A 16,833-nucleotide genomic window follows, 5' to 3' on the forward strand; every position below is an offset into this window, starting at 1 on the left:
GCGAAATGGAGATAAGCAACCTAACAGATGCTGAGTTCAAAACACTACTTATAAGGATGCTCAATGAACTTAGTGACAACCTCAGCGAACTTAGGGAGGGCCTCAAGAGTATAAAAAAGGACCAGTCAGAAATAAAGGAGGCACTAACTGAAATAAAGAATAATTTACACGGATTCAATAGTAGAGTAGGTAAAGCCAAGAAGCAAACCATCGATTTGGAATCTAAAGAAGCAAAAAACACCCAATCAGAACAGCAAAAAGAAAAAAGAAGCCAAAAAAATGAGGATTGTGTAAGGAGCCTCTGGGACAACTTCAAGCGTGCCAACATTCGCATCTTGGGGGTGCCAGAAGGAGAAGAGAGAGAACAAGAAATGGAAAACCTATTTGAAACAATAATGGCAGAAAACTTCCCTAACTTGGTGAAGAAAACAGACATACAATTCCAGGAAGCACAGAGAGTCCCAAACAAGATGAACCTCAAGAGGCCCACACCAAGACACATCATTATCAAAATGCAAAAGATTCAAGACAAAGAGAGAATCTTAAAAGCAGCAAGAGAAAAGCAGTTAGTTATCTACAAGGGAGTTCCCATAAGTCTGTCAGTTGATTTCTCAAAAGAAACTTTGCAGGCCAGAAGGGAGTGGCAAGAAATATTCAGAGTGATGAAAAGCAAGAACCTACAACCAAAATTACTCCATCCTGCAAGGCTGTCATTTAGAATCGATGGCCATATAAAGACTTTCCCAGACAAGAAAAAGTGAAAGGAGTTCATCACCACCAAACTGTTATTATATGAAATGTTGAAGGGTCTTTTTGAAGAAAAAGATAAAATATATGAACAAACAAAATGGCAACAAATACATATCTATCGACAATTGAATCCACAAACAAAATGGACAGGCAGAACAGAAACATTCTCATAGATTCAGAGAACATTTTGTTGGTTGCCAGATGGGAGGGGACTAGGGGGAATGGGTGAAAAAGGTGAAGGGATTAAGAAGTACAAATTGGTTGCTAGACTGACAGACCTCAAAGGGAATGGGGTTTGGGGGGGGTGGGAAGAAATAAACCAAAAAACTTATATGAAACCAATGGACACAGACAACAGTGTGGGAAAAGGCAAGAGGGGGGCAGGAGGGGGTCAATGGGGGAAAAAATGAGGTACATTATACATTCGACAATAAAGATAAAAAATAATAGTAATAGATAAATAAAATAAAAATAAAAAAAATAATTGACATGTGTCTGTGAGATTTGTTTCTAAAGGTTATAAAAATGTTCAAGTTAAAGAATGCTAATTGATTACTTCTTAGTTTTCATTAGATATTGAGGGCTTAAGGGTTAAAAAAATACATACATATAGGATATACTGTATAGGCAAACAATAGCTGTAAAATAAACGAATAGTCAGGAATATGGGGAAACCCAAGACAGCTGCTTGGGTCTTCCCTGCTCCCTGGCTCCTCACTTTTTGTTTTTGCATTCCTTCGTGCACCACAGTCTGTCTTTCAGTAATTTATTTCCCTAACCGGCTTGAGAAAAAAAATATATAAAATACTAACATGAATTTAATATGCTAATTTTCTAAGAAATCCTACATTTGCATTTATCTTCAGATAGAGCATGAGGGAGAGAGTGGGGAAGAGAGAGAGAAACATCGATGTGAGAGAGACACATCGACTGGTTGCCACCCACATGACTCCAACCAGGGCCGAGGACAAACTGCAAGGGAGGTACATGCCCTTAGTGGGAACCAAACCTGGGACTCACTGGTCCACAGGCCAACACTCTAACTGCTGAGCCAAACTGGCCAGAGTGAAAGCCTACATTTTAAAAATGCAATAGCACAGGCACACTCTCCCTCCCAGGAGCACACCCGCACCTTTCCCCTCCCTGTCTTCTTCCCCCACAGGCATGCATCTCCTAAACTCTAAGGGACCCATGTGAGGAGCAATGGGAGCAATCGGCTGTGGCAGCTCATCTCAAGCTAACCTGCTGAACCTCTCCCCAAAGCCCCTTCCTCTGACTTCTTAGTGAGCCAAAGCAACCCAGCCTAGGCTGTTTCCCTACCTAGTCTCTTTCCTGTTGCTTCTTCTGTCCTAGGCCCTTCCTTGTTTCACTGTCCCCAGCTTTAATACACGTCCTCAAAAAATCACAAATAAATACATAAAAATAAAATGCATTGGTACAGCCCTGGCCAGTTTGGTTTAACAGTTAGAGCATTGGCCCACAGAAAGAAGGGTCTCGGGTTTGAGTTCCAACCAAGGGCACGTACCTGGGTTGTAGGTTCCATACCTGGCCCTGTCTGGGTCATGTGGAAGGCAACCAATCAATGTGTCTCTTTCACATCAATGTTTCTTTGTCTCTCTCTCTCTCTCTCTCTCTCAATCTCTCCCTCCTGCCCTCCCTTCCACTCTCTCTAAAAAAAAAAAAAAAAAAAAAAATCCATGGAAAAATTCTTCAGGTAAGGATTAACAAAAATAATAAAATATTAAAGTTTTTAAAATGCAGTAGTACAACTTTATGTGTATATCACTGTTGAACAACTAGGTAAATATATTGTAGATAATGAGAGACATTAATAAAGTTAAAAGTAAGGAAAGGGGGCCCTTAGCTGGTGTGGCTCAGTTGGTTGGAACCTCAGCTCATACACAGAAGAGTGGCAGGTTCAGTTCCCAGTCAGGGCACATACCTGGGTTGCGGGTTTACTCTCAATTAGGGCAAGTAAGAGAGGTAACCAATCAATGTCTCTCTCGCACATAGATGTTTCTCTCTCTCACACACATAAATGTTTTTTTCTCTCTCTCTCTCTCCTTCTCCATTCTCTCTCTAAAATCAGTACAAACATACCCCCAGGTGAGGATTTAAAAATAAAAATTAAAAATTAAATTTTTAATTAAAATGTTAATGACAGGTTTGGCTCAGCAATTAGAGTATCAGCCCTTGGACCAAAGGGCTGTGGCTTCATTTCCCGGTCAAGGGCACATACCTGGGTTCTAGGTTCAATCCCTGGCTCCAGTCAGGGTCATGTGGGAGGCAGCCAATCAATGTGTCCCTCTCACATCAATGTTTCCCTCTTTCTCTCTCCCTCACTTACTCCCTTCCACTCTATCAAAAATTCCATGGAAGAATATCCTCAGGTGAGTGGATTAACAAAAAAAGGAAAATCACCAATAGAGTATCACATATATAACTGTTACAGGCAATATCCCACTTCAAGATGCTAAAACAGTGGTTGAATGCTTAAGAGAAAGCACACTTGCACAGATTCAAAGTATCTCTCCCAAGGTATCTATTTATTACAAAGGGAAGTAATTTTATAATAAAGTAACCAAGCAAACAGCATCTTGAGTAGGTGATCCAGACTGACAACAAAATAATAAGACATATGATCATTGTGTAACCTGTGATAGAATACTCTGAGAAGAGCACGTCACTTCTGTTGTATTCTTCCCAAAAGGTCATAACTTTAATCTAATCATATGAAACTTAACACCAACTGAGGGATATTTGACAAAATACCAGCATTCTTTAAGTGTCATAATCATGTAGGAAAAAGAAACTGAAGAACTGTCATAGACTGCAGGAAATCAAGAAGACATGACAACTAAATACAATGTGTGATCCTTGACTGAATCCTGGAACAGAAAGCTGACAATTGTAGAAAAACTGAAGAAATCCAAATAATGTCTATAGTTTAATTTAAAATACTGTACCAACCCAGGGACACCAAAAATAAATAAATAAATAAAATAAACTATTGTTTCCCTGGCCAGGTAGCTCAGTTCATTAGACATCATCTCAATATGCCAACATTGCAGGTTTGTTCTTTGGTGAGGGCACATACAAGAATCAACCAATGAATGCATGACTAAGTGGAAAGACAAATCGATGTTTCTTTCTCTTTTTCTCTCTAAAATCAATAAATTAAAAAATAATAATAATAATAAATAATATGCCCAGCCAGTATGGGTCAGTGGTTGAGCGTTGACCCATGCACCAAAAGGTCATCAATTTGATTCCTGGTCAGGGCACATGCCAGGTTGTGGGCCTGATCCCCAGTGGGGGACATGCAAGAGTCCTCCAATTTATGTTCTCTCTCATCGATGTTTATATCTTTCTCTCCCTCTCCCTTCTCTTTCTCTAATATCAATAAAGAAAAAATAAATAATAATAAATAATAAAGTATTATACCAATGTTAAGTTCTTAATTTTGATCACTGAACTAAGGTTATCTAGATATTAACATTGGGGAAAGTTGAGTGAAGGGTAGACAAGAACTGTACTATTTCCGTAAATCTAAAGTTACTTGAAAAAAAAGTTAAAATTACTGTAGGACATCTAAAACTAAGACAGAGAAATGTAATTACTCAATATTATGAATTTATAATGGTGGAATTGCAGATTAAATTGCATGAAGCAATAGCATAAAGCAGAACATTTCACTGCACTGAAGATATTAAACAGAAAAGAAGAAAGTCAGTACACAAGTATTTAAAACTGGGTACAGTAACAATGAAGATTTAATTTTATTTAACCTCACATTTACCTCACTTAAGAATTTTACATAGAAAAACCACATCCCAGTTCCAACATATTGAGTTCAGTTCAGGCCAGCTTCCCCGTTCTGTTAATTAAACTTTGGAACACTAAAACACAGGCTAAGGGAGATGATTAGATAGAAAGCATTGTTCTATTTATTTACCTCCCAGCCAAGAAAGAAAGAAAGAAAGAAATAAAGAAAGAAAGAAAAGAAAGAAAGAAAGAGAGAGAGAGAGAGAGAGAGAGAGAGAGAGAGAGAAAGAAAGAAAGCAAGCCCGCCCGCCCGCCCGCCCTGGCCAGTGTAGCCTGGTTGGTTGGGCATCATCCTTGCACCAAAAGGTTGCCAGTTCAATTCCCAGTCCAAGCACATGCTAGGTTTGCAGGCTGGATCCCCCATAGGGGGCTTGCAGGAGGCAGCTGATAGATGTCTCACTCTCACATCCAGGATGTTTCTCTCTTTCTCCCTCTCTTTTCCTCTCTAAAAAAAAAAAAGAAATAGGGAGAGAAAGAAAAGAAATCACATTCCCAAAAATCTGAAGTAAGCCAAGGTAGAAATAGAGTACCTAAAGCCATGTTCTTTGTGTAGTCTTATAAGATTCTCTTGATTCACTCTCATAGCCCTCCTTGTTCCACAAAATGTACCAAACTTAAAGTTCTCTGCCAAATTAAAGTCTTCTGTGCATAATTTGGAATGCTTCAGAGAAAAGCATCTAATAAACTATTATACTGTAAATCAGGATACTACTGCATTTAAATCACAAAATTCTAGAGGAAAAAAAGATTATCTTTCTAAAAATGGATTAATTTTTGCCCTGGCCAGTTTGGCTCAGTGGTTAGAGCATTGGCCTGTGGTCCAAAGAGACCTGGGTTCAGTTCCCACTAAGGGCATGTACCTCGGTTGCAGTTTGTCCCCAGCCCTGGTTGGTCGTGCAGGTGGCAGCCACACGATGTGTCCCTTTCACGTCGATGTTTCTCTCTCTCTCTTCCTCTCTCTCCCTCCCACTGTATCTGAACAAAAAATGGAAAAATGTCCTTAGGTAAGGATAAAAAAATAATAATAAAATAAATAAATAAATAAATAAATAAAAATGGATTATTTTTAAACACTTCTTAAGTAGGTAGAAACTTCATCTTGCTTGTTTTGCTACTCTTGGCTTATAGAGAATGAATTAATTAATATAACATATTCCAAATAGTAATTTCAGCACATAACTTGAGTATAACACTTACACATTTACAGTATTATAATAAATGAAAGTGAGGCACTCTATTGCATTCACTCACCAAAAAAATACTGTCTTATGTTTTATATAAAGTCTAAAATGAGGCCTAGAAAGTATACTGGTACATCTTACAATGACTTAAACAAGGCTGTCCCAGAGAGAGTTTCTTAGCTAACTCTCGGTTAATATACCATTCCCCAAAAAAACATTAATTAGTTACAGTTTTACAGTATTTTCTTAAAATTTTATTTTAAAAACAACTAGCCAAATACTTTCAATGTTAGTAGGCTCTAAAGATAATGAACTGGTTAAAAGAAAAATTCATGCATACCTTATGTAACTCAGAAGATGAAGACTTTTTCCTTTTTCCTTCTGTGACAATTTCTACAAAGACATGATAAAAGTTATCATTTAATATCTAAATGAGATAAACAAGATAATAAAAGTAAATCCTTTCACAGCCATCCTTTGCTTTAAACTAACTTCTTGATAGAGTTAGAATTTATATTGATACCTTTTACAGAACCTGACACACTAAAAATATAAAGGTCAAAAATTAATCAAAAGAGTAGCAAATTCTCACAAAATGTCTCCATTAAATAATATATGTATGATGACAATATTTTTTAAAAAGAGGCAAAGTTGGCTCTAAGAACTAAATAAGAAATCATCTGGCAAAAGTCCTAACATCCAACAGGTGTTTAGAAAATATTCACTGAACCACATAACCAGACAAATTATCAAATTCCTGTGATTGCAGGGTAGGGGAGTACAAAACAGAAAGTTGAGAGCTAGAAATTGAAAATATTTCACAAAAACACTTTTAATTCTACTACATATTTAATTATCTATGCATATAGGAAAAGCTTAAGTCTTTCCTTACCAACATTTTTCATACTTCCTGTAGATTTTTTTTATGATTCTTTCTTTCAATCAGCAAATACTGATTGAATGGAATGTCTATCATTTGCCTGGCACTGTGTTAGACAATGAGTACAGTGCAGTGAGCAAACTAAACACGTCCAAGCTTTCCTGGAACTTATAATTTACTAGAATATATCACATGATATTATATTTCATAATAAAAATGAGTGGTAGAAATCCACACATATATGGTCATCTACTGATGACAAACATACCACTGCAGTTCAGTGGTAGAGGGATGGTCTTTTTCAATTAGTAATACTGAAGCAATTGGACAACCAAATGGGAAAATAAATAAACCTAGACCTCTACCTCACACTATACACAAAAATTAATTTTAAATGGATCATAGTTTCAAATGCCAAAGAGAAAACAAATAAAGCTTCTAGAATTAAAAGGGAATATCTTCATGACCTTAAGGTAGGCCAAGATTTCTCAAACAAGATACAAGTAGTACTAATCGAAAAGAAAAAGATTCATAAACTCAACTTCATTTAAAATTAAGAACTTCTGCCCTGGCTGGTTTTGCTCAGTGGTTAGAGCATCAGTCCATAGACTAGAGAGTCCCGAGTTTGGTTCCCTGTAAGCGCACGTACCTCAATTGCAGTTTCTCCCCGGCCCCGGTTGGGGTCATGTGGGTGGCAACTACTCGATGTGTCTCTTTCACATCGATGTTTCTCTCTCTCTTCCTCCCTCTCGCTCTAAAACAAAATTAAGAACTTCTGTTCATCAAACCTCATCATTGAGAGTGAGAAGGAAGCCACAGACTGAAAAGAAACATTATTTATAATACATACTTCTATGTACAGCAGGATGACTATAGTTAATGATACTATATAATTCATACACCTGACTCAAACCAGAATATATAAAGAACTCATACAAAGCAAAGGCAAGACAACCCAATCTTCAAAATGAACATATGTTCTAAATAGGGAGTACCAGAGGAGTGAAGAACTATTGACTGGGACAGGATACAAATCAGCCTTCTGAGATGCTGGAAATATTCTATATCTTGATCTAGGTGATAGGTATATGTATATAAGTATAAAAAGTCATCAAATTATATATTAAAGACATGTATAGAATATTTTTAATTAAAAAAAATAACATTATTCAAAAAGTAAAAAATGATATGAATACTCTGCTGTACGTAATACCTCAACCTAAAATTTTTTTAATTTAAAAGTTTTTTTCTTCACTGATTTTTAGAGAGAGAGGAAAGGAGAGAGATAGAAACATCGATGAGAGAGAACATCGACTGGCTGCCTTCTGTATGCCCCCCACTGGGGATCAGGCCCTGGGTGTGTGTCCTGACAGGGAATCCAACCAGCAACCTCTTGGTACAGGGGTCAACATTCAACCACTGAACAACACCAGCCAGGCAAATTTTTAAATAACAATTATAATAAATGAACTATAGTTTATCCAGAAATCTACATAGTGAAAATAATTTCTCTTAAGTTCATAATAGATAACATTAATTTCACTATACTCATTTCTTGAAGTAAACACTCTTGTAAAAATTATTTTAACCTCTAAATGTAAGCTTTGGATCATTTATTTTTTTTTTTAATTTTTTTTTTTTTTAATCCTCACCCGAGGACATTTTTCCATTTTTTGCACAGATAGAGTGGGAGGGAGAGAGAGGAACAGAGAGAGAGAGGGAAACATCGATGTGAAAGGGACACATCGAGTGGCTGCCACCCGCACGACCAACCAGGGCCGGGGACAAACTGCAACCGAGGTACATGCCCTTAGCGGGAACCGAACCCGGGTCTCTCCGGACCGCAGGTGGATGCTCTAACCGCTGAGCCAAACCAGCCAGGGCTGCTTTGGATCATTTAAAATAGTTTTTTGTGGATTGTATTTTTTTAATCTTCACCCAAGGATATTTATTTTCTACTTATCATCAGATAGAGTGGGAGAAAAAGAGACAATCAATTGGTTGCCTCCCACACCACCTGACCAGGGCCTGTGACAAACCACAACCAAGGTATGTGCCCTTGACCATAAATGAACCCACAACTCATTGGTCCACGGGCCAACGCTCTGACTGCTGAGCCAAACCAGTCTGGGCTTAGTTTTTAATAAAGTAGCATTCCTTAGAGACAACCAAAAAAAAAGTAAATAATTTTTAAATAAATGGTAAAAAAAAAACTCAGACAGACAACAGTGTGGTGATTACCAGAGGGAAAAGGGAGTTAGGGGAGAGGTAGGAGAGGAGAAATGGGGGGATTAATGGTGATAAAAGGAAACTTGATTTGGATGGTGAACACACAATACAACATACAGATGATGTATTATAGAACCGTACCCCTGAAACCTATATAATTTTATTAACCAATGTCATCCTAGTAAGTTCGATTAAATAAATGGTAAGAAAGCCTTTACCTTATATAAGTTCACCTTCTAGTCAATTTTTTTTTCCTAGAGAACACTGCACCTCCTCCTCATGGTTTCAGGTACTCTACACATTCAGAAAAATACCTCTCTAGTAACAAACTATAGAAATGATCCCTGAAGGTGTAGTCTTTCTCTAGTCAATTTTAAATTTAATAAAACATGTATTTTTAAAAAGGAATGTCGCCCTGGCCGGTTTGGCTCAGCGGTAGAGCTTTGGTTTGCGGTCCAGAGAGACCCGGGTTCAGTTCCTGCTAAGGACGTGTACCTCGGTTACAGTTTGTCCTCGGCCCGGGTTAGTCATGAGGGTGGCAACCACTCGATGTGTCCCTTTCACATTGATGTCTCTCTCTCTCTCTCTCTCTCTCTCTCTCTCTCTCTCTCTCTCTCCCCCTCCCTCCCTCCCTCCCTCCCTACTCTATCTGAACAAAAATGGAAGGATGTCCTCGGGTGAGGATAAAAAACAAAACAAAACAAAATAAAAAGGAATGTCAATTGCTTAAATTATAATTTATACGTTACTATTCTCAAACTGATTCATTGAGTTAAAAGTGCTGCCCTGGCCAGTTTGGCACAATGGTAGAGCGTCAGCCTGCAGACCAATGAGTCGCGGGTTCAATTCCAGCCAAGGGCAGGTACCTTTGTTGAGGTTCGTCCCTGGCCCTGGTTGGGGTCATGCAGGAGGCAACCAGTCGATGTGTCCCTCTCATGTTGATGTTTCTCTCTCTTTCCCTTTCTCTCCCACTCTCTCCCTCCCACTCTATTTGAAGACAAATAGAAAAATACCTTCAAGTGAGGATTAAAAAAAGTCCTTCTATGGTGTTTTGTAGCATGTTACCTTATTTCTTTAAGTAATACTATTGTGACTTCTCAAAATTTTAGGGGTTTTTATAACTGAGTTGCTCCATGTTATACTAGGTTGGTTTGGGAGCATTTTAATAAACATATGATGTGATGATGTGCCTCTGCTTGTGATTATCTGGTATAGCATAGTGCTCAAGAGTACAGACTTTAAAGCCAGACAACCTAAATTTATATCTTGCTCACTAGCTGTCACTTATCTAAGACTCAGTTTCTCATCTCTAAAACAGGGCAAGATACCCAGCTTTTTTGTTTGTTTGTTTGTTTGTTTGTTTTTGTTAGAGAGAGTCAGACAGACATCGACGTGAGAGAGAAACATAGATCAGCTGCCTCACGCGTGTATCCCAACTGGGGATCAAGCCCATTGCCTGGGTATGTGCCCTGACCAGGCATCAAACCCACTACCTTTGATGTCCTGGATGATGCCTCAACCAACTGAGCCACACAAGTCTGGCCAGGATACCCAGCTTTTCAATTGTTACGATTAAAGTGAGATAGTCTATAATAAAGTATTTAACATTATGTCTGTCATACAGTTAGTGCAAAATAAATGGTAACTATAATTATTGTATTTTATATTTAAATATACCTCTTTAAGAGACTTTGGTACATACATTAGTATTAGCATATAGAAAAATCTCTCTAATTATTCTCCTTTTAAATATATGAGTCAAACAATTAAAAAGCATGACTTTTTCCCAAGTAACTTCTGGAACCACTCATTCACTTATTTATTCCATAAACATTTATTAAGGATAATAGTAATTACCACTGCCAGGCACTATGCTAAGTACTTTACACAAATTTTATTTAATCCTTATAAAATCCTCATAAGATCAGTAAAAGTATTAGCTCTATTTTACATATAAAGAATTTAGGTTTGAAGAATCCAAATAATTTGCCCAAGGTCACCATGTTGATCCATCACTGATCTGATTACAGGTGGTATTCTTTATTTTTTTAAATATGTTTTTATTTATTTTAGAAAGAGAGGGAGGGAGAGGGAGAGAGAAACATCAATGAGAGAGAAACATCAATTAGCTGCCTCCTGTACTTCCCCTACTGGGGATGAAGCCCAAAACCAGGGCATGTTCTCTGACCAGGAATCTAACCAGCACCTGTTGGTTCATGGAATGATGCTCAACCAAGTAAGCCACAATGACCAGGCAGAGGTGGTATACTTAAGCAGTATACCCTAGGCATACTGGATGCTATGGGAATTAAAGATGAATAAGACAGTACCTGTCACAAGTTAATAGTAAAACAACATACACTGAACAATTCAGCAAGCTAGAATACATGATGGAATCTGATAAACATCATGTAGGAGGTGCAAAGACCCCTGGAAGTTCAGAAATAGGTATAATTTTTTTTTAAGTTTGAGTTAAGAGATAGTTCTTAGAAAAGCATAATTGAGCTGAACTTTGAGGTACATTAAAGATAATAAGTAAGTTTTAGACAGGCAGCTAGGATGAAGCAGCTCACATCAGCCAACCTCCTAAATTAAGAAGATTCACATTAGACTTGCCCATCTGGGAGGCAGGTTTGAGACAACACCATAACAAAGTGCCAGTCTAGATCTTTGGAGTTGCTCAATCCTACCCATAACCTATTTCCTGTGTTACCACTTGCCTCTAGTCTACTTTCCAATCCTCTTTCTTCCATCATCAGGCCTGGGAATCACATTCATCACCCTAGACACCAATCCCTACAGCCTTACCCTACAGCCTTACATCTCTTAATATAACTCAACTCTATTTTTCATCAACATTCTTCTCTCTCTTCTCTAGTCCACTAAATTCCTTTCTAGAGTAACACAATTTCCTTAAATTCTGAATCATTTCCTTGAACATTTGCTCCACCTTAGTTTAACTGAATGCTACCTTTTTACTGACTACACTATTTTTTTTTTAATCCTCACCTGAGGACATTTTTCCATTTTTTGTTCAGATAGAGTGGAGGGGAGAGAGAGGAAGAGAACAGAGAAAAGGGGGGGGGGGAGAGAGAGAGAGAGAGAGAGAAACATCGACGTGAAAGGGACACATCGAGTGGCTGCCACCCGCACAACCCAACCAGGGCCAGGGACAAACTGCAACCGAGGTACATGGCCTTAGCAGGAACCAAATCTGGGTCTCTCTGAACCGCAGGCTGTTACTCTAACCGCTGAGCCAAACTGGCCAGGGCTGACTACACTATTTTTAAGACACTTTTTCTAGAAGATTCTTCTCCTACTTACAAAATTAGTAGTTAACAATCTTCTCCCCCAGCCACCATTTCCAATGAATATTCTATCTTTATTGTAATAATTCCTTTTTTAAAGTTCCCATAAATTGGATATATTATCTCACTCATAATTGTGATTGCCATGTACTGAGCCAAGACCAGCTCTAACATTCCTAGAATATTCTGATACTTGATTTATAGTTTTCCTTTTCATCATTATAATACACCATCATTCTGAATCTCTAACACTTCTATTAATCAACTCATGCAATACAAAGGACTCACCTTAATTTACTCTAACAAACTTCCTCTACACATCCCCATTTCAGAAACAAACACTTATGAATGGATTTAAGGAATAGTGTTGCACCTTTCAAGGTCTCAAATGAGAACTTCTCATTCTACAACATACTGTTCTTTGACCCTTCCATTTTTTTCTCACTCATACTGAACCCATTTTTGCCCCCCCCCCGTTTGTCATACCCTTTAACCCTAATTAATATTAAATTCATTTCTTTTCCAAATTCTTCTTCCTGCACTACTTAGCACAACTGAAGGAAGTCATATAATTGTAGTAACTGCAGCTACTACTACTGCAAACTCAAACTTGTTTTAACAAAAATTTTTCAATTAAATAGTTCTTATATTTATCCCTAATTGACCTCCTACTCTAGTTTGACCTCCCAAAACCACTTGAAAGTCTCTTTCTCAAAAGATGATATTGCCCTGGCCGATTTGGCTCAGCGGTTGGAATGTCAGCCTGCGGACCAGAGAGTCCCGGGTTTGGTTCCCGCTAGGGGCACATACCAAAAAAATAAACTAATTAATTTTTTAAAAAAAGAAAAGATGATATTGCCTCCTATTTCACTAGATACTCAAGATGAAACTGGGGAAGGGAGGGAAGAGTTCCAAATTTAAGCAAGTTTGCCCAGTCGGTGTGGCTCAGTGGATTGAGCATCACACCATGCACCAAAAGGTTGTCGGTTCAATTCCTGGTCAAGGCACATCCCCAGTATGGGACATGCAGGAGGCAGCCAATCGATGTTTCTATCTCTCTCTTCCTCTCTATCTAAAAAATCAATAAAACTATTTTTTTTTTTAAAAATCAAGTAAGTTTGAGAAATACTGCACACTTGGTCACTCTCTGAGAGAGGCCTAATGTAGCATAGCAAAGGCTCTGAAAAAAATCCTGCAGTAAATAAAATTTTCTTGTAACTACAGTTGTCAAACATAATTGTCCACAGAACTTTCTTTTTTCCAAGTAGGCTTAATAGTGCCTGTGACAGTAGAAGAGGTTAAAATTATAAATTTGTAGTCAGAAAGACCAGATTTTGAATCCTGGATCTGCTTCTTACCGTTAAGAGTTGCTTACCCTCCCTAAGTCCCAGTCTCATCTGTAAATTAGAAATAATAACCACCTTATAAGGCTTTTGAAAGAATAGTTTGTAAAATTTTTAGCACACTGCTTAGTACCTAAGTACTCAAAAAAAAAAAAATATATATATATATATATATATATATATATATGAACAGCTCGGCTGAGTAGCTCAGTTGGTTAGAGCACCGTACCCATAAGCCAAGATTGCAGGTTTAATTCCCAGTCAGGGCACATACAAAGCAATCAATGAATGCATAAAAAAGTGAAACAACAAATCGACATTCTCTCTCTCTCCAGCCCCTCTTTTAAAAACATGTACACCACCGGGCCGGTGTGGCTCAGTGGTTGAGCGTCGACCCATGCACCAAGAGGTTGCCAATGTGATTCCCGGTCAGGACACATGCCCAGGTTGTGGGCCAAATCCCCAGTGGGGGGCATGCAGGAGGCGGCCAAATGATGTTCTCTCTCATTGATGTTTCTATCTCTGTCTCCCTCTCCCTTCCTCTCTCTCTCAAAGCAATAAAGAAAAAAACAATTTTTTTTTAAATAAAAACATATACACTTAACTCAAAAGAAAGCGAACACAGATCGTGAAGAATGTTGCCTAAAGCAACCAGTTGAAAATCTAAAGTTTACTTGAAATTTCCTGTCTTAATTCAAAAACCCACTTATAAATTGTGATCTATAACTCTAATATATGTTATACTTTTGTTGTTGTTAAACATTTCTAATGGTCATTCTCCCTTAAATAACCCATGGATTTAATAATTATTTCATTCATTCAACTGTTGGTGAAATTGTTCCCGGTACCAATACTTTTTTTAATCTGTCCTCATCTAACTCTACCTCCTGCTTTTGATATGCTGTGAACTTGGAAATAAGATAATCATGGTTATAAATAATTTTAAAATACAGATTCAATGTACTCTGAAGAAAGGCTTCAGGAGCTTCTGGGTGAATTTTAAACTGAAGTAATAAGCCCAGCCAACGTGGCTCAGTGGATTGAGCATCCTCCCAAGGACTGAGAGGTCCAGGTTCCATTTCCAGTCAGGGCACAAGCCCAGGGTTGCAGACTTGATCCCCAGTAGGGGGCATGCAGGAAGCAGCTGATCCATGTATCTCTTTCACATTGATGTTTCTCTCTCTCTCTCCTTCCCTCTCTCTAAAAAGTCAATGAAAACATATTTATAAAATAATAATAATAAAATAAATAATCTGAGGTAAAGACTATACCTAAAGCTGTGTTAGGAAGCACAAAAATGACATCACAGAAACGGTGTGCATTTTCCTAATGTGTCCACTTTACTTGAAGGTTTTAGGGGAGGAAGTATTTGAAAACAAATATTATAATCTATTGTATTACACACAATCTCTATTATATCTATATATGTATTTTCAAAGGCAAAACGATCTCTAAAATACATACACACACACACACACACACACACACACAGGATAACATTGGTTGCTTATGAAAGGGACTTCAGGTTTTCAACTGCTGCAGACAATGTCCCAGGCAATCTCTGTTCATTCTCCTTTGCAAATAAGGACCAAAAAAAAACAGTTTGAGATGCACTGCCATTAGGGCACTCCTAAATAAATTTGGAATTGTTAAGGCTGTCTCTGAGAAAATAAACGGTACAATAAGAAATGAGAAAATTAAACAAAATAATTGATTCATCAGTTTGTAATGTAGTACCAAAGACTGAAGATAGTCATTTAAATCGTAAAGCATCCCAGGCGGTGTAGCTCAGTTCTTTATTTAGAGCCTGGTCCTGATAGCCAAGGTTGAGGGTTCAAGCCCAGTCAGGTCAGGGCAGATGCAAGAAACAACCAATGAACGCATAAATAAGTGGAACAACAAAAATCGCTATTTCTCTTTCTCTCTCTCTCTCCCCCCCCCTCCCAAAAATAAATAAACCATAAAGCAATTTTTAAAATGCTGAGAATAAAAACACAACGAAAAGACGGCTTTAAATCCCCTGTTCGACTTTTTAATCACTTTTGGAAGAAGCACGAGGAGGCTGGAAAAGTAAGGTTATTCAGCGGGCCAGTTCGGGAGACGCGTTGCAGCATTTAAGTGACGAAGAGTCAATTAGCAAGCCCCGCCTTTCCCCCTTTGCAGCGGCTACTACCTGCACCCAGGTAAGGGGGTAAGAAAGAGGCCGAGTGGAGAGCAGAGGAACAGGAGAAAGTGGGGTCCAGCGCTGAGAAACTGGAAACAAAACTGGAACCCTGGTAGAATTGCGAGGAAGGCGTGGCAAAACAGCAGGAGCAAAGAATGAAAGGGTGCTGGGGTGAAGGCTGCCCAGGCTTCGATGACAGCTGGGCTCGAGGTTGTCTCTCCGGGGAGAGGGTGACCTCGGAACCTTCCATTGTGCGCGCCCCTCCGCTCCCCCGTCTCCACTTCCCACCCCGCCCCCGCCCCAGCCCGAGCCCGAGCCCGAGCCTCGCAGCTCCGGGGCCGCAGCACCGGGCCGCCAGTGCCTCCCATTTGCCCAAGGTAGGAGACAGTCTGCTCAGCCTCCTGCGACGCCCCCTCACCGGATGAAGACCGACGTCGCCCGGCCTTCCCCTTGTCCATCTTCTCCTGCAGCTGTAGTCGCAGTTGCAGTCGCTGTCACCTCAAGACCCCTCAGGCTGGGGGAGGGGGGGAGGGGAGAAAAAAAAGAAACAGGAAAGTGTCAACCGCGCTTGCGCAAGCGTCGTCGTGTGCCCTCAGACCGGAAATCAGCGTCCCTCCCACCTCCACCCCGAAATTGCTTCCTGGCACTTGTTTTCTGTGCGGGTTGCTGCTTGGAGTGTGGTTTCTTTCGTTGTTGTTGTGTTTGTTTTTGTTTGGTGTTTGTTCGTTTTAGTGGCTTGGTGGGGGTTTTTTTATTGTCTGCCCTAGTGACAAAGTAAGTCTGGGTGCAGAGTTTTGACTCGAGATCTTAAAAGGCTTTGCCGACTTGAAGACGCTAGGCTAAAAAACGGGGAGGAACATTTGAGATCTTGTCCCCTGGCGATCTCCCTGGCATATGTCCTCAGTTTGGCTCAAATAAACTCTTATAAAAATTATAATTAAAAAAAAAAAAACAAAAAAAAACAGCCGGGCAATGTTGCTCAGTGGATTGCGCATGGCTCGGTCCCCCATCGACTGAGAGGTTCCCCCATCGACTCCAGGGCACATGCCTGCGTTTCCGCTAGATCCCCAGTAGAGGGCGTGCAGGAGGCAGCCGATCAGATGTTTCTGTCTCACATGATGTTTCTATATCACTTCCTTTCTCAAAAAAAAAT

The 16,833-nt window shown here is 39.1% G+C and overlaps 1 protein-coding gene, 1 non-coding gene and 1 pseudogene across 5 annotated transcripts in view; 1 reads left to right on the plus strand and 2 right to left on the minus strand.

The window, feature by feature from the left end:
* Window positions 1-16,198, minus strand: part of SENP7 (SUMO specific peptidase 7) — a 180,411-nt gene extending 164,213 nt beyond the window's left edge. For all 4 annotated transcript variants that reach the window (XR_004956792.1, XM_036242665.1, XM_036242661.1 and 1 more), the window contains exons 1-2: window positions 16,099-16,198; window positions 6,097-6,149 (exon numbers count right to left, since the gene is read on the minus strand). Coding sequence is in view for 3 of the 4 variants with exons in the window: in XM_036242665.1 (XP_036098558.1) it covers window positions 6,097-6,149; window positions 16,099-16,138 (93 nt within the window). In the remaining variant the exon portion in view is untranslated. The remainder of the gene's footprint in view (window positions 1-6,096; window positions 6,150-16,098) is intronic.
* On the plus strand, window positions 4,588-4,721 carry LOC118617998. Its single transcript, XR_004956945.1, has one exon. It is a non-coding gene; the product is annotated as a small nucleolar RNA SNORA36 family (small nucleolar RNA).
* LOC118618053 lies at window positions 9,097-9,225 on the minus strand (annotated as a pseudogene).
* Window positions 16,199-16,833: the final 635 nt, after the last annotated feature.

This window comes from Molossus molossus, unplaced genomic scaffold (genome assembly GCF_014108415.1).
Source record: "Molossus molossus isolate mMolMol1 unplaced genomic scaffold, mMolMol1.p scaffold_m16_p_5, whole genome shotgun sequence".
NCBI classification, from domain to species: domain Eukaryota; kingdom Metazoa; phylum Chordata; class Mammalia; order Chiroptera; family Molossidae; genus Molossus; species Molossus molossus.